At 38.3% G+C, this 22760-nt stretch overlaps 3 protein-coding genes across 6 annotated transcripts; 2 read left to right on the forward strand and 1 right to left on the reverse strand.

The window, feature by feature from the left end:
* Nucleotides 1-3685: 3685 nt before the first annotated feature.
* On the reverse strand, nucleotides 3686-6629 carry rwdd2b (RWD domain containing 2B). Of its 2 annotated transcripts, XM_020708116.2 has the most exons (5): nucleotides 6500-6629; nucleotides 6241-6379; nucleotides 6072-6139; nucleotides 4325-4678; nucleotides 3686-4249 (listed from the first exon to the last, which is right to left on the reverse strand). In XM_020708116.2, exons 1-5 carry the CDS (start codon nucleotides 6514-6516, stop codon nucleotides 3997-3999), a joined length of 831 nt encoding a protein of 276 aa, XP_020563775.1. In that variant the 5' UTR covers nucleotides 6517-6629; the 3' UTR covers nucleotides 3686-3996. The 2 variants fall into 2 exon arrangements, with proteins under 2 accessions (XP_020563775.1, XP_004075339.1); XM_004075291.4 differs by having other exon boundaries at nucleotides 6241-6611.
* An 88-nt stretch (nucleotides 6630-6717) lies between these two features.
* Nucleotides 6718-12520, forward strand: usp16 (ubiquitin specific peptidase 16). Its single transcript, XM_023961521.1, has 18 exons — nucleotides 6718-6924; nucleotides 7010-7105; nucleotides 7198-7379; nucleotides 7465-7568; nucleotides 7658-7770; nucleotides 7843-8072; nucleotides 8149-8241; nucleotides 8330-8460; nucleotides 8571-8658; nucleotides 9370-9451; nucleotides 9534-9625; nucleotides 9709-9762; nucleotides 9842-10009; nucleotides 10105-10759; nucleotides 10859-10953; nucleotides 11098-11193; nucleotides 11831-11984; nucleotides 12084-12520. Exons 2-18 carry the CDS (start codon nucleotides 7042-7044, stop codon nucleotides 12194-12196), a joined length of 2514 nt encoding a protein of 837 aa, XP_023817289.1. The 5' UTR covers nucleotides 6718-6924; nucleotides 7010-7041; the 3' UTR covers nucleotides 12197-12520.
* A 62-nt stretch (nucleotides 12521-12582) lies between these two features.
* On the forward strand, nucleotides 12583-19178 carry LOC101173402 (transcription regulator protein BACH1). 3 transcript variants are annotated; one of them, XM_011482328.3, is made up of 5 exons: nucleotides 12583-12675; nucleotides 15115-15389; nucleotides 15467-16603; nucleotides 16678-16884; nucleotides 18048-19178. In XM_011482328.3, the coding sequence occupies exons 1-5, from the start codon at nucleotides 12669-12671 to the stop codon at nucleotides 18408-18410; spliced, it is 1989 nt and encodes a 662-aa protein (XP_011480630.2). In that variant the 5' UTR covers nucleotides 12583-12668; the 3' UTR covers nucleotides 18411-19178. The 3 variants fall into 3 exon arrangements, with proteins under 3 accessions (XP_011480630.2, XP_011480631.1, XP_020563774.1); XM_011482329.3 differs by having other exon boundaries at nucleotides 12584-12675; nucleotides 15132-15389; XM_020708115.2 differs by lacking the exon at nucleotides 12583-12675 and adding an exon at nucleotides 12709-12977 and having other exon boundaries at nucleotides 15132-15389.
* The last annotated feature ends 3582 nt before the right edge of the window (nucleotides 19179-22760 follow it).

The raw sequence follows: 22760 nt of genomic DNA on the forward strand, positions 1-22760 counted from the left end.
TGATTCACCTGCAGCCAATTGTTTTTATACCTGACTTGGTAGATGAAAGCTTGTGATTGGAAGTCTTTTTGCTTGCATCACATGTATATAAGAAGGCACATTGATGATTTTCTTCTTGCTTAATTTTATACCATTTTACCAACATAATCTTGGTAAAATGGTATAAAACATACTCATATCTGTGGTTTGGAACTGGTACTGCTGTAAGTCTCATAAAAAGTTCAACTTTCGATAGAAATCTGCATCCTTAACATCCCTATTTTGAACCACAAGACTTTTGATTCTTTTGACCCAGTTTTTGGTGATGACACGCCCTTTGTTGACTCCAGGTCTATTCTGATTCAGAGTATAACCACAATCAAAGCTCTCACTCTTTTAAATTGCTTATTGATTGCTTATTGATTGGCTTTCACTGTTTTCTCCATACATAGAAAAGATTATATTTAAAGTCTTCTGATATTTTCAAAGCGTTCTCATTGGTCTTTTAATTATGATATGCCGTTTTTAGGCAATTTAAAAAAACCTGTGTCATTTTCTGGGAAATAGTTTTTGCAGAGTGGCAGGAATTCAACAAAAATTTGCCTCTGAGTTTCGGGCAGGACTGTTGACGCGGAGTAAGCCTTCCCCCAATTCCCATCATCCATCTGTTTACGTGCTCTCCCACTAGCATACAGCCCCTCAAAACCCCCAAACTAACATTACCGACGAGCAATGGCGAGCAGTATTGGAGGTATCCAGCCGTACAGTTTGAGCCAGATGCTTGATCAGACGAGGAAAACCAAGACACATGGATCTAGTCACATATAAGTCAATGAATCTACATGGGGTGAGGCAGGTTGCTTATGGCCTGCTAATTGTTGATTCTATGTCACACCTACTAACTCTTATCAACTGCATTTTTCGTCTGCTCCTGATTCACAATAATTTGACAAAGGAAATACTCAGAAATGCCATTTTCAGCTTCATTTTCTTTTTATATGTCCTCCATCATCAGAAAAAAGTAAAAAGAAAAGAAAAGAAAAAACCTTACTAAGACTCTTTTTTATTGACCGTGGAGTTTCATAATGTTTGTTTGTTTATCTTTAAAAAAAAAATAATTGGGCGGTATAGTTGTTCTACAGCTTCTTGGTGAACTATAAAACCCCACCTTTTGTTACACCACTTTACTTATCTTTGGTTTGAAGTAAATGTACAACGTATGTTTAAAAACTGATGCTACATTCCATGCGATCATTACTTTCAGAACAATGTTTGCACTCTTTGTTGGTGTCAGTTTTCCATTTGACATCACAGAAGATTTTAAAAAAGTCCACAGAAGTCAAACAATAATCTAAGCCTCTTAGTTCCAGTCCAGCACTCCCTCTTTATTTAATGTGAAGATATTATTACATCACTGAACACAGAAACACCGTAAGGGGAGGAAATGAATGTCACTGTTGGCCTAACCTTTACCTCATGCACCATTGCCTGTCTGCACTTTTGTGATAATGATGTTGGGAGTCACAGAAGTCTCTGAGTACAGAAAGCACCCCATAAATTTTCACCACCGCTCAACCTTGATCTGCTGAAGCATTTCAATCGATGTGGGGGCTCAGATATACATTGTCTAGGTAAGCAGGTTTGTGAAAGTGTGTGCATAATTCTGTGTGAGAGTGGTTTAAACTATGAAGACCAGGTTTAATTTGTTCATAATCAGCCTCAAGCATTATCTGTAGCAGTGTGTTGAGTCTCCAGGGCTTCGACCAGATCAACAAGGATGACGTTGCAATGATTGATTGACCATAAATGTCTCAACTCTCTCGAATTAAAAAAAGAAACACATTGCTGCAAAAGGAGCTTTTGTTTACATATGCTGTGTAAATACAACAGCAGGATAATCGTCCTACTTTATTGCTCATAAAGCATTGAGGTAAGACATTTTAATGTTAATTAATTTCAATTATTTTGGGTCTGCATTTCATATTAATCAAAAGTACCGTGCTGGAAAGGTTTTAGCAGTTCAAATAGTTTAGAGTATGTTTTTAAAAAAAATTAGGAATATCATGGAAAAATGTATTCATAACTCCATTCAAGAAAATTAATTTATAGAATATAGACTCAGAACCCACTGTTTTATTGATTTCAATTATTTATTTGTTTATTTTTATGTAAATTAGGGTTCCAACTCATAAAACCCACAAAAGAAATAGTTAGAACATCATGAATAACATATTTTTCTCATGATATTCCAATTTTTTGGAAAGTGTCTGGGTATGGACTACTAGTTCCTTATGAATTTTGTCATGAAAATTCCTAACAGCAGTGATCCTCTTTCACTGTTGCGTTTATTGATAAATCAAGGTTTTTGTTAGTCGAAACCTCCGAGGCGTAATTGTTGTTCCATATCCCACCTTATATTTGAGGGAGCTGAAGCAGGGAAACAAACCAGCAACTTTCCTCGTGGTGCACGACATGACAGTCCCCTCTGTGAACCATAAAAGCGGATGAATGCAGGGCAACCTGGGAGCTTCATCAGGAAGGATAATGTTTGTGCCCTTTCAGCTAATCTGAAGGTAATGTAAGCTGTGTACACATGATGTACACAGTGGAATTGACTTTATAGCTACTGTTTGATTTGCAAATAAACGACATAAACCTGCAACTATCAAACTCTCTCAGCCGATGACTGATGCATCGGTTAAAGTGGGGAGTGGACTGAGGCTGTGGATTAGATGTAATAGTAAACAAGATGGTGAACCATCTAAAGAGGGATCTGCATTTGACTTGTGGTGTTATTAACGCATGACGGGGAAGCAGTGAATGACTCGCTCAAGAGCTGCAGGTCAGTGACATTGCTCTGTGCAATGTATTGTAGATAATGAAGTTAAAACATGTTTTAAATGCTTCAACCTGATGGGTGCATATAATGTATAATTATCTGTTGCCGTTTTTTAACTAAAACATTTCATTATGTGAATATTCTGTAAATCATCAGCAATTTTTCATCTTTTTACAATAAAGTATGAGGAGAAAGGATGCAGTTTTTGGCAAAATGTGCAGAAAAAAGTGCAGTTTTCCTAATTCAGTTGAATTCAATTTTATTTATATAGCCCAATATTACAATAGTCCTCTCAATGGACTTCATACCAGTGACTATCAGAACATGAAACTAGTCATGTAATGCAATAGGTAATTGCTAAACTAAACAGTTCTGCAAGGTATGGTAACTTTATGAATAAAGTTTGATTTGATTCAATATTTTAACCTTAGTTAACTGACATGGTCTACTGTATGTTTTATCCAACCAGTGAATTTATACTATCACTAAATTACAAGTTACATTTGGAGGCTGTCATGACTGCTAACTTTGATTACCTACTGCTGCCATCTACTGTGTGCTGCAGATTTAGCTGTTCAAATTTTTTTAAACCATGGCTTCGGTCCTGCAATTATAAAATATTGTTAATATTTCTTAACGCACAACTCCTTTTGAAAGTGCTTCATTCTCAAACTTTTTGGTTGGGTTGTACCACTTAAAAAAAAAACTTGACAACTTGGCAACATTCAGAAAAAAACATGACATTTTTATATGCATTTCATTCATTTCAAACTAAACAGATGATAAATTAAAACAGAAATAATAATAATAATAATTTAATCTGTTTTTATCAATTTGTGCAATTTATGTGAAAGACTCACAAGAAAATTCAGGTAGGATTAAGACTTTTAATAGTTTTGTCCTGAGAGGAAAGAAGTCTTTTGATCAAAAAATAAAAACATGCCAAATAATTAAAAATAGTAAGAAGACAATGTTTTTAACTGGATCATCTTGGCAGAGCTGCATGTTCCTGTTTGTTGAGCCACAGGTGTTTTGGCTGGGAATCATAAAAACAAAGTTGTTGAGAGTTCTTCTGCTGCTTGTCACATGTTCTATTTAAGAGCTTCCATGTGACTCACAACACATATCTCTGTAGATAATTTTATAAAATAAACTTTGTTTTATTCTTTGTTGCACAGTTATCTCCCTTCAATGCCAAAATACATTTGAAAAACTTCACAACAGCCTTTTTCATTCAGGAACTGGTAGAGCTGTCCGAGGTCCATGTGGTTGCCTCGGCTCCCATGAGGGTCAAACATGGCCTCTTCAAAGGTTGAGAACTTTCGTAGGGAGTCCATGCCCTGAGCAGGCCTGCCGTCGTCACCTTGACCATCAAGTGTGATATCCTCTCGATGTCGAATCATGATCTTTTTCCACGTCAGAACTTTCACTCTGAAACAGGAAATAGTTTGGGGAAAAGACGCCGTTTGGACTTCATCAATTTTCAGTAAAAACAGCTCAACACACCTTGACCAAAACTCCTCGCAGGCAGCTTGAGGTCCTTCTACACACACAATACCAGGTTTCCCAGGCATGCTGAATCCTGACAGGCCCAGCTCCTTAGACCACTCCAAGATGTTCTTCCTCTTCGACTTGTTGTAGATGTGGTGACTGTAGATCCACAGCCGGCTGAACGCTTCCTGTGCCACCGAGGAGGGAGTCGCTTTTTTAGGAGAAATGGCTGCTAATAAGCTCTGCAGGCTGTCTTTCACCCAGTCCACTGCAGCAAGCACACAAACTTCCCCTTGGCAGTTTTCCATAAGGTGTTTTTTTAGATCCGCCTGTAGCTGTGCCTGCTGGGCTCTGCTGAGACCAGAACTCCTGGAGAATAAAACATACAGAGAGTGAGAGGAAAGGGTTCAAGGTTACTTGGAGCTGGTGATTTCAGGAGTTTAAAAAAAACTGTTCGTACTTTATATAATACAGTAAAAAAAAAATAATAGCAGCAACATAAAAAAAACTACTGAGATTAGAAATGTTAAAAACATTTACCGTAAATATTAAAAAAGCCTGCATCGTCAATTAAAGGCTGAAAATAAATTATAACAAAATAGAGGATATTTCAAGAGAAATATAACTGGTTAATATGTTAAGCAAAGCTAGAAATATCAGGTTTGACTAATTTATCCAAAGACAAATCTAAAAAAAAAATAATTTCAGTTAGTTGGTGTTCTTTTTGTATTTGAACTGTTAAAAAAAAAAGTTTGCACATTTAAAATTTAAATGGAGAATCTATTATGATGATGTTTTCATCATTAATAAATGCACATACCCTCTTATGCTGACTTGGCTATAAAGGCCTTTTGACTAGCTGTTTTCTTTGGTAATGTTTACTGGTGAGTACTCAAGAGGATTAGAGCCACAGAGAAAGAAAGAAAAAAAAGGGCATAGAAAATTCTCACTTTTCTCTCAGAATTCTGATATTAAGGTCAGAATTTTTTTATGCCCTTTATTTTCTCTTTCTCCGTGGCCCTAATCCTCTTCCGTAGTTGAGGAACCAAATTCTTTTGCACAAAGTGATTTAGTCGTTTACATCCAAACGTAAAATCTTCAGCTTGTTGCAGTCTGCAAACTAAAGGGATTCCAGTTATGAAGTTTACCTATTACCTCTAATGACATCATTATTACTCTTAATTGTTTCTATTTGGTGTAAGTTAAAGTTTGATACCAGAAAAAAACATCTAATTTTATTTTGTTTGTTATTACATGACATAAAATGCCACATATGCATGTAATTCGAAAGTCCTATTAAAAATAAAAGGGCGTGGAATAAAAATGTTAATTTTTTGGTGTTTTGCAAAACACTTTTTAAACTCTGCTGAAAGATCAATTTAAGAGAAAATAAATAATCCTTTAACGGAATCTGCTAAGTACTAGCTGACAAAAATAGTAATTTTGAATTTTGCAGTTTGCTTAACCAAATCTGCTATCAAATTAATAATAAAATGTAGTCCAATACATTCCATAAAAAATCTTTTAGAATTGAATACACAGATTTCCTTTTTACCATTGATACTTACCAATTACAGTTTGTGCAGCTGTTTCTGGCCATATATGAAAGCGTTTTATTGACCTCTGCAGGGTTTATATTGATACACTAGTGACCTAATATTTTGTAGGATTTTATTTTCTAAAGCTGTGTTCAGTGATGATCAATGAAGACGCATTTTTAACTGTAAACGGCAAATAATTATTAACCAACCAAAATGCTTACCGTACTGTGATGTCTGGCAACACACTGGGATACTCGGATGGATAAGCGCACGACAAAATCATCTCCGTCTGTACCAGATCATGAGTTACAAAACAATTAGAAAACTAGTTATTTCAGCTCTGGTGATGATGAAGCGGTGTAATGTGTAATAACATTTAATCATGGTTACCCCCTCAGTGCCTGCAGAGCTCAACTTCTGCTTGATGAGGAACTGGGGTCTGGAGGCAGGAGGACAGTCTGCCGGAGACTCCACGTAGCTTCTCAGCTCTGCAAGCGCCAGTTGGTCGGTGAGCTCCAGCTCCTCCTGGCTGGGGAACATGCTGGTTAACAGCTCGATCTCTGCCACCTGAGCTTCTGCCCACTCCAAATAAGACATATTATTGGAGCCCAAACAAAAAAAAAAAAGTTTACTAGCTTAAATAAAGTACCGGCGACACGTAATCATACTTCATGGAGCCAAATGGATCAGAGTGATGTTTTAAGGATACAATATTCACTTGAGAAAACAAAAGTAGAACTAAACTCCCAAGATGGATTGGAGGACTAGTTTGTCTGTAACACCTGATAAGCTTGTAGTGGTTCCTGTTGCTTTGTTTCAGCACGGCCTCATCTTAGCGACGCACACCGGAAACAGATGAGCCATTCTTACATTCAGCGTAGATTTCCTATATTTTACACACGTTTTTGTATCTACTTCTTTATCTTTGCATCTTTACTTCTACTGGCGGACCTGTACGTAAAATAATCTACTTAATAATGTCAAGTACATTTATAAAAACAGAAGGGTTGTTTTTCTCAAAGTAAACGAAACTGATAAACGCATGTTGTTCCGTCCCTGGACTCCACTGACTGTGTAAGTTGGCAGCTTGGAGTCTTATTTATGCCTGTTAAGAGTTTTTATCTGACACACTTTGTTGACTCTACCTTGTGTTACTTAGGTGTCTCTGCGTTGTTCATTTTTGAGGGGGAAATGGGAAAGAAGCGGGGTAAAGACAGAAGCTCCAGAGGGGAGGACGACGACATTGAACTAGCTGGTAAACATCATCTTCATTTATTGATTAAAGGTCATAACCTTTACTGTAAGTTCCTCTTTTGTTCCCCCCTTTTATGTCATCTATTGTCATAGTTCCATCCTGCAGGCACATCAAGACAGCAGCAGACCAAAGTCTGTTAAAGAAGCTTCCTGGGATCTCTGATTGGACAAACTGCCAGGACTGTAAGCATGAAGACGACACAACTCTGCAGCAAGACTCTGAAGAGGAAAAGGAACCTGCAGGGATCTGGATGTGCTTGACATGTGGCCATAGGGTGAGTTTGTTGTGCTCATTTATTTTTAGATATTAAAATCCCTTTTAGTTTTTTTGATCATAAATGTCTTTTTTGTGTGGGCAAGGGATGTGGAAGACACTCTGAGAACCAGCATGCAATCAAACATTATGAAACTCCACGGTCAAGTCCGCATTGCCTTGTGATCAGTTTGGACAACTGGAGTGTTTGGTAGGTATCCCTGTTTCTTGTAATTCCCTCAGAGACAAATTAAAAGTTTTTTTTATTTCTTTTTTACAAACATTTTGTCCTCATTTTAGGTGTTACATTTGTGATGATGATGTTCAGTACTCGAGAACTGGGTATTTAGCACAGCTGGTGACTAACATAAAGAAGCAAAATGCTGCAGACCCTGCGAAGAGACCAGAAAAAAGTAAGAAACAAACAACAGTTTATTTTATTTTGAAAGGCATTTCCTTTTAAGCATGTCCATTTATATATGCAGGAGTGAAGGATGAGGCGAGTGTTTTGGACTACAAGGAGAACTCTGAGACTGCAAACACAGAAGAAAGCGAGAATAAAGAGAACAGCAGTACGAGATATAAGAACAAGAACAATATGAAGGAAAGCGCGGGGAAAACACAAAACTGTATCACAATTGAAGGAAGCACTGTCATTCCGGTAAAAGGCCTGAGCAACCTTGGAAACACATGTTTCTTCAATGCTGTCATTCAGGTAAAACTGCATTTTCACTTCTTTAACTTGAAGACAAATGCAGTTGATTAACAATTCTTCTTTTTGTCTTTTGAAGAATCTTTCTCAAACACAACTTTTAAGAGAAACTCTCAACAAAGTGACAGGAGAAAAACTCAATTTGGACATCAAACCTGCATCTTTGGACCTGGTGTGTTACACTTGACTGTTTTGTCTTTAGCTTAAATACAAAACATCTAACCTGCTTTAAGTTTCTTTTCATTTTCCTGTGATTGAAGGAACCTATCGTGGTGAATTTAGAACAACCCGGATCTCTGACGTGGGCAATGTGTCATCTGCTGAATGAGATCCAGCTGTCCAAGAAAAGTGTGGTAACGCCGCGAGAGTTGTTCACACAAGTGTGTAAAAAGTGAGTGAAGCCGATGTCTAGAGTGAAAATCCTCTAAAACGGTGAATTTAACACAAACTAATGGCTCTGTTGAATTTGGGAAAGTCGATCCTTTGGTCTGATCCCTGCAGGGCTGCCAGGTTCAAAGGATTTCAGCAGCAGGACAGTCAGGAGCTGCTGCGCTACCTGCTGGATGGGATGCGGGCTGAAGAACAGAAGGTGTGTTTTCTGTTTGTGACTACATCCTATGGGTGAAAGGTATCTAATTGAAAAAGTATTGAGCAAAGAACACTGGAAGCATTGCAAGGCACTTGTTTAATTGTATTTTATAACTGATATCACGTTTTGGACAACTGAAGCCTGTTGAGAATATTGTAATATTGAGCTATAAGAAATTGTATGGAATTGAATTGAATTAATTCACTGACCTGCAGCAGTTAGTACAATGTAATTCTCCTGACTTGATGTGACATAATAGAATAGGTGTGGCTAGAAAAGTCTTCATTTATGTGGCATTAGGGCCAGTTTAGTCCCCTTGTTTGAAGATATAAAAAAAAAAGTTGCAAAACTGTGTCTCTCTTCCGCTCTTCTGTTCTCGCCGACATTAAAGCCACATCTGCCAAATTGAGAAAGTTGATTGATTGATTTGGAATAAATGATTGACTGAAACACATCTGTCTGCTCAGATGATCACACCCACAGGTCATATAAATAATTAAATATATATGTATCTATATCAAAATAATATCACAGTTCAATGGTTTGAAGCAATTTTGATTGTTATTTATTTGAACCTACAAAAAAATTAATGACAATTTTTAACAGACTTGGTTTTTATTATTTAATGCAATACCATCTGGCTGCGGCTTATTATCTGTGTTTTTCTGTTTTTTTTTTTTTTATGTTATTTTATTTTGTTTTTTTTTACAGAGAGTAAACACAGGAATAATGGAGGCGTTAAAACTGACAAATACAGATAAAGATGGAGACGGACTGAAAACACTAGCAAAAGGTAAATAACCTGCTCTCTGTCCTTACAGACGTTTTTTTCCCTTTTGACCTGGAAAAACATAAATACAAACCTTATTTTTCAGAATACGAGAAAAACGGGCTTCCAAAAAACTTTGTCGACCAAGTTTTTGGCGGGGAGATGACCAGCACCATAATGTGTCAGCAGTGCAAAACGGTAAACAATGAAGCCTAAAAAAAACAAAGAGAGGTTTTCCTGGAGGTGTCCGTCTCACTGCGGTCACTACTTTCTTCCTGCAGGTGTCTGTAGTTACTGAGATGTTTTTGGATCTTTCTCTTCCTGTTGTTGATGAGGTAAAAAAAACATCTCTTTTTTTTTTTTTTTTTATTTTATTTTTTAAATGCTATGCTTTATTATCAATAACTTTTACAGGCATACAGGAAGAAAAACCAAAGAAAAGGAGCTCAGAAGAGCAGTGAGTCGAGCCAGGATGGCAGAAACAGTCCTCCTTTAGACAGCAGAAACGACGACATTCCCATAGCAGGCACCAGCAAGTACCAGCAAAAGAAGGCAAAGAAGCAGGCAAAGAAACAAGCAAAGGTATATAAATGAGTTCAAATGATTTGTTGTTTGGTTTTAATGGTTAGATGAATTAAACTCCAATGACATTTTTGTTTTTTTTTACTGACTAACAGCATCAAAAAAGGCAGCAAAAGCTCGAAAGCAGAATAACTTTGGACAGTCTGACGGACAACACGGAGAACGAGCAAACAAATGCTACTGTGGATGCAGAGGAAGCAGAAACAAACAACAAAGAACAAGAAGGAACTTCAGCAAATGACCCGACCCCTGATGCCAACAGTGTGTCTGAACAGGAGAAGAGTGGGGAGCAGGAAGAAGAAGAAGACGACATGGCTGACTGTGACTCGTTAGCTGCATCATCCTCTGCCAGCAACCGTTTTACCGTCTTATCAGATGAGCGGGACTCTCAGGACAGAGTTATACACGACAAAATGTCCAACGAAGATCAGGAAGAAGAGGACGACTCCCAGCTGGTGAGCGAAATGGAGAAAGTAACTCTCGACGAAGCTTTCTTGGAAGACTGCGAGGCTGTAGACCAAAACACAGAGAGTGAGGAGGAAGTGCCTGATGCTAAAGAGTATACAGTCGTGAACCAGGACCCAGAGTTGGCCTTCAGCACGTTGGCTCCCAGGACAGCTCCAGAGAAACAAGTGTGCTCCATACAGACATGCCTGTTTCAGTTTACGGAGGTGGAAACACTCACGCTGACCAACAGCTTGCTGTGTGTCACCTGCACTAAACAGCAGCAGAAGAAAGCCAAAGGTCAAGGTAAGTAGGGTCATTCCCCATGATTGTAGGTGTTGATGTGTCTCACAAGCTATTTAGTTTTGGCTCTAGAACCACAGAGTTTCTTTGTGCTGCATCTAGGCCCCAAGAAGAATGTTTACACCGATGCCTTGAAGCAAATGTTGGTCTCCTCTCCCCCAGCTGTCCTTACCCTTCATCTGAAAAGATTTCAACAGGTACTTTAAAGCAGTTTCTGTGTTTTTACTATGTTGATGAAATAAATGACAGTTTCATTCATAGAGCTGTAATAAAAATACTTTAAAGGACAAAAAAAGGGTTTTGTCCTGTAATATAACAAAATATTTGTCATATTTTTCTAGAATGGATACACTATTTGTAAGGTGAACAGATACGTTCACTTTCCACTCACTCTGGATCTTGCTCCTTATTGCGCTGCCAAATGCAAAACCAACATCGTAAGTAACTTTTTGTTTATTTTTATTTTTTTTAAATCCCACTCCGATGAAAATTATTTTGTTGTGGCAATTTTTTACTATGGAGGACATTTATAAAAAAAAATTAGGTCTAAAATAGCATTTCTGAATATTTCTTTATTCACATCGTTGCAAATCAGGAGCAAAAAATAAAATGCCGTTTGGACTGAGCTCGTATTGGTGACATAGAAGAAAAGTTAGCTCATTGTGATGCATCCATTTGTAGACGACTACAAGTGGACGCATGCATGTCTTCATTTTCCTCTGACATCTGGCTCAAAACTGTACAGCTGGATTGCTCCAGTATTGCTCGCCATTTTTGTTGCACCGCTAATGTTAATGTTTGTATCCACACCGCTAATGTCAGGGATGTGAGGAGTTGTAAGGTAGCAGGAGAGTGTGTAAACACACGGGTGATGGGAAGTGGGGACAGGCTTACTCCATGTTAGAAGTACTGTCCATAATTTGGAGGCAATTTTCTAATGAACTCTTGCCGCTCTGCAGAAACTGTCTTAGAATTTATTTATTTTTTTGGCAAAATATGATTGAAGTGGGTCTTTTATGCTTTTTGTAATTTCTAAATGTGTACAAACTAAAATACATTTTTTGTCTCCCACAGAATGTATCTTCTTATAAAGAAGATACAGGGGTTTTGTACAGTTTGTATGGTGTTGTAGAGCACAGTGGAACAATGAGGTCGGGCCATTACACAGCCTATGTAAAAGTCCGGCCAAACCATCATAAAACTTTATCCAATGGATTATCAACAGAAGGTAGGTGTACCTTTATGCGGACATCAGTCGAATATAACTTTAAAATCCCCAAAAATCCTCAGATGTGTACATATTCTTTGTTTGTTTCTGAACTTCCAGAGCCTTCCATAGGATCCTGGTTTCATATCAGCGACACAAACGTTCAGCCTGTGAGCGAAAGCAAAGTCCAGAGTTGCCAAGCCTACCTCCTCTTCTATGAAAGAGTCCTCTAACTGGTTCTCTGGGACTCTCTGCTCAGGAAAAACAATCAACCAACCATCCTGCTGCTTCTGCTTCAGTGCAAAAGGGATTTCAACCCCGGCTGTTATCACAATATTTACATTTTATAGAGGAGACATTTGAAACCCTTTTGTCACATCTGCATCACACTTTTTTAAAGTATTGAAAAGGGGGGAAAATAATGTTTGGGGTTAAATTCAGTGAATCAGCTGTGGAATATAATATCAGAAATAATGATAAAGAAAGACAAATATAAATTTGCTTTTTTATGTTTATAACAGAGCTTCCCTGTTATTTTCATTACATTTATGTGAATAAATAAATAAAAAAATCTCCATAGTGGGTTTTCATTGACGCCACACTGAGCATGCGCGTGAACTTCCTGGTTCTGATGTCACATGACAAGAAGAAAGTCGGGCTGCCAGTATCTCATCCCAAAATCAATGCCACTGTCATTTCGCTGTCATGAAAGGTCAGTGAATATTTGGCCTTGTTGAATAAATGTTTTTTAAAGTTGTTTTCCACAGATAGTCGTTTTGAGGATGCGCATGCCCAATGCAATTATAGCTAACGGCCAGGCCTAGCGTAAAACCGATGACTGTTTTATTTGCTGTTTACTATTTCCGTTAACTTTGTAATGGTTGAATAGGGAGATGTCGTTTTTTCGGTTCATACTAGGCGTTTTAGTCGCACTTTGCCACCTGAGCCAGTTAAGTAACTTGGCTTAACATGAGTCAGCATTTTGAGGCGTCGCGTGCGAGATGAAGCGTTCAGGTACACGTTGTTTACCAAGTTACTCGTGCCAACTTGGTAAATTCAGCCGACTCATTTAAAAATACATTTTAATAAATGTAAAAATAGTTTAATTGCCCATTTTTGTACTAATGTTAAGTAAAGACAACACACAATTGCTTATTTTATTTATCCTAGACACTAAAATGATAAAATAAAATGTTTAGACGTATTGTAAAACTTTATTTTTCGATCGTTTTGCTGCTGTAAACAGGGAAGCTGTTACTTTGCTTTCCTGCATACCCTGCAAGAAATATGCTGAATCATTTCCTGCCTGCTTCAAGTATATCTCAAAAGAAAGCTTGTAAAAACGTATCTCCAGGGGTCATCAATGTAAGTTATTTTACTTTAAAAAACAAACAGATTAAGTCAGAAACACTATAACCTACTTCATTGTTAGTGAGTCTCTTACAGAAAGGATTTCTTTTACTAGATTGTTCTTTGTCTTGGTCACTGGTTGGTACAATGACATAGATGCACTTTTTAATCTAGCAACAATTTAGAATTTCCCTTTTTTTAGTGACCAAATTATGCATTTTAGTCCTAAATTTAATTGAGGCAAATTATTGTTCTAATGAATGAATCTTGCACAGACTAAAAAGCATATTTAAGTCATTAAAAAACTAGGATTCACAATGAATACTTTTTAAACTTCTTAAAACCAGAAAAAATAATAAATAATAGGGGTGTAACGATTAATTAACTTAATTGATTTATGTTCCTACAATCCAGTCAGATAGATCTGTCAGCAAGTTGTTTATGAAATCAACCTATAGCATTATAAAATAAGTTAAACATAAAATAAATGAGTTATAAATGATATTGGAAAATACCATTTAGACTAAGGCAGGGTAGGATTATTTTACTATAATGTAGAAACGACCAAGTGAGTCCATCACAGCGGACGACAAACGCGACATGCAGCAAAAAATGATCAATCCATCGTTCCGGTCCGATGTTTGGAAACACTTGGAATTCTGCAAAGACGTGTGATGACACAGTGTGCTAGAATGTTCTAATAACATTCGCTTTGGATTACTTTGGTGTGGAAAAACAGCGGGCTGAACTTTATGAAACTAAAATGTAAATAGATTTGCCATTAATTCCTGTTTACTTGTTTGTACATACATTTAATTTACACTTGATTATCTTATCCACCCTGCGACAGACTGGCGACCTGCCCAGGGTGTCCCCCTGCCTTCGCCCATAAGTGGCCGGGATAGGCTCCAGCAGCCCTGTGACCCCAAAAGGGATGAAACGGAATAGAAAATGAATGAATGACTTCATTATCTTGCAAGAAATATAAGGAATGTGGAAAACTTCACCTGCACTGTTCAGTTTCAAGATATTTATCTCCGAGTCACACTGGTTGAATTTTTGTCCCGGATCGATTTTTAGGTCAGTGAAACGGATTGTTAAAAAAAAATGAACCAATATCGACTATGAATCGTGTCGGCAAATTATAACATGAATGGATTTTTGTTAAAATGAATGGTTACACCCCTAATGAATATGAAAGAAACCACCTCGTGACCACAGTACAGTGATTAAAAATAAATAAAATCAAAACATTCGCCATTGCACAGTTCAAGCACTCCAGGAGGAGTCCGGATTTAAAATTGCCGTTGCAGTGGGGTAAAAACCGTTGCTTTGCTTGACCTGCAGCATTTGCCTGAAGGCCACAGATCGAACAGAGTGACCAGGATGTGAAATGTATTTGATGATGTTCCTTACTCTGACTGATGTCACTGATAACCTAAGAGAAAATACGTATCTGAAGGACCTGAATTTGAATATGACGGACAAACATACATGTAAAAATTCAGATGAACAGAACCTATAAGAATAATTTATAAACATAAACAGAGAAGAGAAAGCAACTATAAACAGCTGTGATGATTTGAAAAATCCTACATTGTCTCAGGGAAAAAACACTAAATTAAGTTTTGCTTTTAAATTTAACAGCTTAACACCGATAACATATTTATAAAAAAAAAGAAAAAAAAGCAACGTGTTTAGTAGTTATTTCTGTCATAGACTATGTTGGTTAAATTTGATAGTATAAAACTGCTTACCTAACTGAAGTAGAAATGCAGAGTGACCGCTGTTGTGACTGCAGCTCCCCTCGTCATACAGGCTGAGCGTGAAAGAACCATGACGCTCCAAGCTCCTCGCACATCGGTGTTCACCTTTCAGTCGGCCGTGCACAGCACGCTGATTCTCCAGAGCCTGAATGAGCAAAGGCAGCAGGACGTCCTGTGCGACGTGACGCTGGTGGTGGAGGACAGGAGCTTCCGGGCCCACTGCGCCATTTTAGCTTCATGCAGCGAATACTTTCGAAGTAAAGTCACAGGAGTGAACAGACAGAATCCCATCATCACCTTACCTGAAGAGGTAGGTGCCTAAAAGTGATGCTTTGTCACAAGGAGGTTTGTTTTTATTGCAGTTTTCTCTTCATTTTGGATCTGCAGGTGACCGTGGAAGGGTTTGAACCTTTGCTTCAGTTTGCCTACACATCTCAGCTGCTTTTCACCAAAGAAAACATCAACGCTGTTCAAACCAGCGCCCGTTTTTTAGGATTTCACAACGTGGAGACAGCCTGCTTTGACTTTCTGATCCCTAAGTTTTCAGAGGATAAGAGAAGCTCTGAGAGGCTCAGGCACCGACCATGTTGTCAAAGTTGGCAGCAGAGCGCCAACTTTGGGTCCGGGGTGGACGGCAACCACGCCAAGTCTCTGGAGTTCCAGAGCTCAGCGCCTCTGGGAGGAGAAGCGCAAACCGACTTTGCGTTGCAGTGCGGCGGCAACACGCGTGGGCAGACAAACGGCGGGGAGGAGCGCTTTGATTTAGAGAACTGTGAGTCACAAATTGCTCCTTTATCTCTGGAGCTGGCAGCAAATGGTGTCTGCCCCATGTTGCCTCTGTCATGCCCAGGCTCTGACAAGGCAGATCAGCCTCAGTTTTGCGAGAGTGACATATTGCAGATGGGAGACGCCTGCAATCAAAGTGAGCCGACCATGGCTGGTTGCGGCTTTCGTTGTGAGCTGTCAGAACCACGGATTGTGGATCCTTCCGAAATCGCTGAACCAGCAAGTGGAGATAATGAACAAACTGTTGAAATACTTGGTGCTCAAACTGCCTTCAACCCAGCCTCATGTCTGCTTAGGACATCAGTGGTTGAAGATTGTGCTGCAATTTTAGAGCAGAGTGAGGCTCCCCCCGAGCAGAGCGATTCCTCAAATCCTGCTTCAACACACAAAGATGACCGGAGCCGAGTGGAGAGAGAGGTGGCTGAACATCTCGCTAAAGGCTTCTGGTCTGATTTGTGCCCATCTCAGCTTCCACAAAACTCCCATGATCCAATGGACCAAAACAATCTGGCAAAGGCGTCGGATTTCCTCTGGCTGAAGCAGCTGGATCTCACTTCCAGTGTAGGAGACTGTCCCTTTCTCAGGGAACTTGAGACAGGCGATAACCCCGCCACAAACACGGACATCTTGTCCCACGAGGAGATAAGTCCCTGCATGTCCTCCTCCCTCAACTCAGCTGAGGAATCTGAAATGGACACAGACGGGGATACCGAGGCCAACAACAAAAGAGCAGCAGAGGTTCCCACGAAACAAAAAGGATTACGAAAGAATCAAATGACACGAAAATAACATTTGGATCTCTTGTCCGACAGATTCAGCTTCCGTTTCCTGTTAAGCAAATCTTGGAACTGAGCCGGAGTGGGTTCCAGCAGCTTTTGAGGGACCACCAGCTGACCCAAGAGCAGTTTGAGTTTGTCCACGACATCCGACGCCGGAGTAAAAACCGCGTGGCGGCACAGCGCTGTCGAAAGAGGAAACTTGACGGCATCCAGCAGCTTGAATGTGAAATCAAAAAACTGGTGAGTATTTCATGGTCAGCATCCCAGATGTGATAGATAGGAGGCTGTGCTTAAAGTTTCAGGCGCTACTTTAGTCCAAAATAAGAAAGAAATTCACCTTCTGTCAGAATTCCTTTTGTTTGCCTACTTTCACATTTTAAGACTAATCTCCCCATGTTAAAAAATTTTTTCAAAATGACAATTTTATCTGCAAAGGGGGGAAAAAACCTGTTCAAACCTGTGTGGTCCCATGTAAACAAAAAAAGTAATTGCCCCCTAAACCTTATTCCTGCCTTGGGCTTAACAACAGCAAGTCATGTGTTTGCAAAACCTTGCAAGGGGTAATTGTGCAGATTTATTTAAGCCACATTTTAAGATTTTTTTGAATGAACAGTCTAAATAATATCCTGCCCCAGGAACATAGTCATGTTTAAGGCTTTGGATTGGGCACTCATTCATGATTTTACTTGCGGGAACTTTGTTTGTATAAGGAATGAATTTATTTAAAGGATTTTTTTGAGTAACTTTTGAAATTTCGTTACTGTTTGATCTTTTTTTAAATTGAAAATCTGTAATGAATCACATATACTGTTTGCTTTAAAGGAGTCATACTCTTTTTGTGATCTGCTGTCTGTTCTCAAAGATTTGTTTCGGTTCACACATACTTTCATATCTGTTTGCCAAGAGCGAGTAGATGCATCACTATGTGCCACTTAACTGCTGGTGCTAAAAAACAAATTGTTTAATCAAACCAATCAGGATTCTCTTCAGCTATGTACACATTGCCTCTGTAGCGCAAATTCAGGCGACCACTTCGAGTTGAAATATATGTAAATGCGTGTTTCGGGCTTCCGCATTCAGAACTCTCACGTGTAGCTACGCAGGTTTCTACAACCTTTTTCTGCCTCTGTGGACAAAATGTCAATGCCCTCTCAAGCTAAACTAGGTCAAACTTTGACCAATCAGGGACTTGGGTTTGGTAGTGATGTATGGATGGAAGAAGAAGCCCTTCCCTGCTTGCTCAGTGTGAACACCGTTTAGCAGCGCATAAGCCTGGTGTGTCGGAATCTTTAGTCAAACCATTTTCTGTAGTGTTCATGCCAAATCAGTTTAATCTTACATTTTCCTGAGGTAATGCTTAAATTAAAATAAAGCACAATGCAGTTATGATTCGTCTTTTACAGATCAGCGAGAAAGACCGGCTTCTGCTGGAGCGAACGGAGCTAAAGCAAAATCTGGAGGAAATGCAACAGAGCCTGTGTGGCCTCTGCAAGAGTGTCAACATCGAGTTGGGCTCAGATCAGAATCACTTATTTTCTTCTCCAGACTTTCCCTCCTCCTCCTCCTCCTCCTCCTCAAGTCTTCAGGAAAAAAACAAGCAGTTGCAGATCCCCCCTAAAACGGTGAGTTCTTCCTCAGAGTGCGGTGGAGTTGAGGTACCGTCAGACTCGGCTCCTCCTGCTGCTCCTCAGGTCTGCACAGAGGATCCGCGCTACCCTTCCGCGTCTTTGCTCAGTGCCTGTATGGACACGACTAACGGCTTATAACGATCTTCGGTTCCATTCTTATTGCAAGTCATGCAGGATCATGAAGCAACCTGTTACTCTTTCACTTTATACTGTAACCCAGTCACCTTGTGAATTTCACAACACATTTCAGGCTAAGAGATGCTTGATTACTTGGCACAAAAAAGGTCAATATCCATCCTCAAATGTGTTTTATTTCATTTTATTTTTCGTCTTTATTCTCTGGGACAAACACAAAAGTCTGGTTTCAAAAATTTGACGGAAATTAATTCACTTTTCATTCAGAAATTTGTATTCCTGGTGGTTAGTTTTTCTCAGGGAAACAAAAAACTAAAACAGACTACATTTTACATGTAAGTGCACAATCACCACACTCTTGCATGTACACCCTCATGTGACAACTGTATAATAGTATTTTGTTTTTTTGTTTTTTTACTTAACCAATATGCTTCTTAAAAAATGTGAGCAAAACTAATTTGTCTTCATTAGTTAATGTTTTGCCACTGTTACCTTTTAAAGAGTATTATTTTACTGCGCATTTATAGTATAAGTGGCTTTCTTTTGAGTTTTTTCAAATGGTTCAAGATTGTGTAAAATGTGAAAAGATAGCATAAAACATTGTGTTATGTGATTGAAAATGTGCCTTAAGCTGCCGTAGACTATAAATCACTGGTGCACATTAACCTCGAGCTAACTTTAATGGCATTATCCAACATCTAGATATTTCTGCATGTTAATTATCTTTTTATTTTAAATAAAATTATTATTTTTTAAACTGTTACAATTTAATGAGAAATCTGTGTTTTCATACTTCTTTGATAAAATGGACATTTTTCCTTCTTGTTGAAGTTTCAGATTTTGGCCAGTAGGTGGAGCCACAGCTCTGTTTTGTTAGTGAATGAAGTGGGAGTATTGTTCGAATATTTTTAAAACATATTTATGGGTTTAAAAGCAAAATAAATTATACTTTATTAAAATAATAAACAAAAGCACTAATATTTTATAACTCGGAAAAAGAATATAGATCTTAAAGCTTCATAAAAATATAATATAAATAAGATTTTAAATGTTATTTTAAGGAAAAAGTAGTTAGAAAAGCTGTAAAGGTGACTGAAGAATAGTTGAGATTAAAACCAGACTCAGATGAGTTTGATAAATCATTTAAACTCAGTCAGGAGCAAAAATAACCTGAGATTCTCCCGGCAGGAAATTAGAAACAGTAAAGTTTTATTACACAGCTGCCCCTGTAGCCTATAGAAGCTTAAAGTGAGATGCAAGATAGCTCCCATATATTTTATTAATCCTTGACGTCTTATTCTTCATTAATTTCAGCATAAAGCAGGTGTTTTCAATAGAATAGATTGTAACCTCCTATCCTGATGAACACATTTAAATAAAAAGTCATTCCAGATTAAAAATCAACCGTTGTAATCTGTGCTGTCTTTACCACACATTGGAGGATTTCTGCAGAACTTTAGATATGTTTTTCCTTGTAGTATAAAGAATGATATCAAGTCATTATTCTTTCAGTAGTTGTTTACTACTTCTTCTAATCTTTACTCAATTTTGAGCTGCTTTAAGAAATCCCTGATAAACCTTTGTTGACCTGATGAAGCCGTGATGTGTGCGGACTCTGGCCTGGAGTGGACTGGATGGGCTTTCAAGTCTAAAAGATAAGGTGGTTATCCTGCCGACAGCTCAGCTACACCCTCACCAGTCTGTTTCTCATTTTCAGCTCATTTTTGGACAAAAGCAGGTTCCAGTTTGAGCAGTCTAATCTTGTCTGACAAAAGAAAGTATAAAAAAAAGGAAAATTTGAGGTTTTCCGCTTTTTTTTTCTAGAAAATGTTAAACTGCCCTCTAAATGGTTTGTTTTAGCCCTAAAAAGAAGAAAAAGGCTGGCAACTTAAAAATAAGAGCCTTTTGACAGGTAAGGTCTTCCTCCCCTTTCACCTTTAATCCTTATTTGGCGGTTTTAAGTAGCTGGTTACGGTTTGGCTTCTTCTTTCGCTCAGAAATCCTTCTTGATTCTCCAAATCTGGAGCACTCAGACTTTCCTCTCTAATGTGCTCCAACTCAAAAAGAAGAAAAAAATCTTTGAGGATCAAATGGTAATCCAGCTGCTCTTCAGAAGTAGATTTATACACCCACATGACTTCACAAAACTATTAAATGATAATAATACCACAGACACCAGACACCCCTTTTCTGCTTTGACATCAGAAAATAAAATTCTCAGCTTGTCAAAATGCCATTCTCATCACAAGCGAGAAAGTGTTGCGAATTGTGAAACGGTAAAAAGTGGAGATTCTTCCCCGGGTTCTTGTGTCACAGCTTACATCTTAAAGCATTGTAGTGCAAGACTGAGATTATCCCCTCTTGCAAGCTTGACAGAACCAGAGAGTTGATTTGAAGCGGAAGCAGCTGTGTAGCGAAAGCAAGGTCAGAAGCCCATAATCCGCGGCCTCATTTATGCTAGATTAAAAACCTGCTCTGAGTTTTGATTAAGAACGCAGGGTTAGAAGATTAAAGACCAGCAACAAAATGAAAGCAGTTAAAGCCCAATCCTGGAATTCATCAGTATACCAAAACCTTAAACAGTCATAACGCAAGATTAATTCAAAGCCTGGTGTATCTGTCTCATTGTATCTTTGGTGTCAGGGTTTATGCGGGGATCTTTCCATCTTTTGTTGAATTGTTTTTGAATTTTTCCAAAAATCTTGTTCAGATTCCTCATTTAAATGTGCCATTGAAGCAGAAAGATAATCCATTAACTGATTGTGACCACTTGTCTTTCTTTATTAGAATCGCATAGTTTAAGAAGCAGAAGGCAAACAAAAAAGGGAACCAAAATCTGAAAATTACAATAAAATAAAAAAAAACTACTTTGACTAAATACCTGTTGATATAAAAGATAAATGTTCCACCTAAGCTGCATGATGCTCTAATATATACCAATTCAAGAAAAATGGTGGAATATTTCCAAAAAAAGGAATTAATATTTCTTTTAGTATAGTATTTTTGACAGTCCCAGTGACTCTACTGATGTCATTGAAAACATTTGTCTTCACCGGGTATAGATTAGTCATACTACAGGTTTTCCCCAATTGCTAAAATGCATTTTCTGAAACATTAGACCAATTTAACCAAACACCAAACACAATGTAAAAAACTATAGGCTTAATATACGAAATACTTAACTCATGAGTCAAAACCTGAATTTGAGGACAAAAGGAAGACTCTCTTGTCAAAACTAAGAAACAAATAACACTACATAACAAAACGCTTGGCACTGTTCACAAAATGGTATCAAAGAATGGTACCCCCCCCCCTAAAAATAAAGTAAAACAGTATTCAGGATTTTTTTCTTTAAATCCTGGTTCACGTTTATTTCACTTCACCATCTTATCTCTGTGCGGGTCAGACCAGAGGACTTTCTCCACATCACAGGCTATGTTCACTCTAGTCACAAACAAAATGAACTTGTGTGCCTGATCTAGCTTTGACAAGATACAACTGAAACGTCGTCATCACGAGCCATGTCCATGGCCTGTAACCATTTTTCTCAAGTGTAATGGTTGTCTCTCGCAAACTGGGTGAATGAATGGAGAATAATACAAATTGGGGATTTGTGTTAACCTAGGGGATTAGGGAAAAACCGATTCGACAATATACGCAATATTTCAATTGGTGATACTTGTATCGATTTCAAACGCTGTCAAGACGATATTTATTTAATTATTTATGAGTGTCCCTCAGCGTCTGACTCTTGTTTTCCACCGAATCCCGTGACCGTTAGTTGGGAGCACAGCACTCTGAGCCTCTTTAAGCAGCTCTACACTGCACCAAAACGAAAATGCTGTGTTAAATGCTAAATGTCCATTCAGCCTCGTGGTTTTTGTTGTTATGAGACATGTTTTACTTAGTTTTTACTTAGGATTGGTACCGAACGGAAACTCTGTGCCACGTTGCTGCCAGTACCATATAAAAATGCAGGTCATGGTGCTTCGTAGTGGGCTCCAGATGAAAACGAGTTACACTTGAGATGTATCGTAATACATACGGTATTGTGAGACGCGTATTGTGTAAACTATACGTATCTCACTATCTACGTATCGAGTCTGGCAATATGTGTTGTATTGCCAGACTCTCGCCAATACACACCCGTATGTTGAATAACTTGTGTACAAGCTTTTATGAAAACTGACATGTCCCAGAAAACAGCAATATCTTCTTTGTCCTTTTTTGCTGAATGTCAATATGAGTTATGCTGATTAACAGCTTGAACATACTCAGGTGAGAGTTGACCATTAGGCCCGCATCCCTCATGGTCATTGCATAAACAAAGATATGGTCAATAATTATGGCCCA

The sequence above is a fragment of the Oryzias latipes genome, chromosome 13 (genome assembly GCF_002234675.1).
Source record: "Oryzias latipes chromosome 13, ASM223467v1".
NCBI lineage: Eukaryota > Metazoa > Chordata > Actinopteri > Beloniformes > Adrianichthyidae > Oryzias > Oryzias latipes.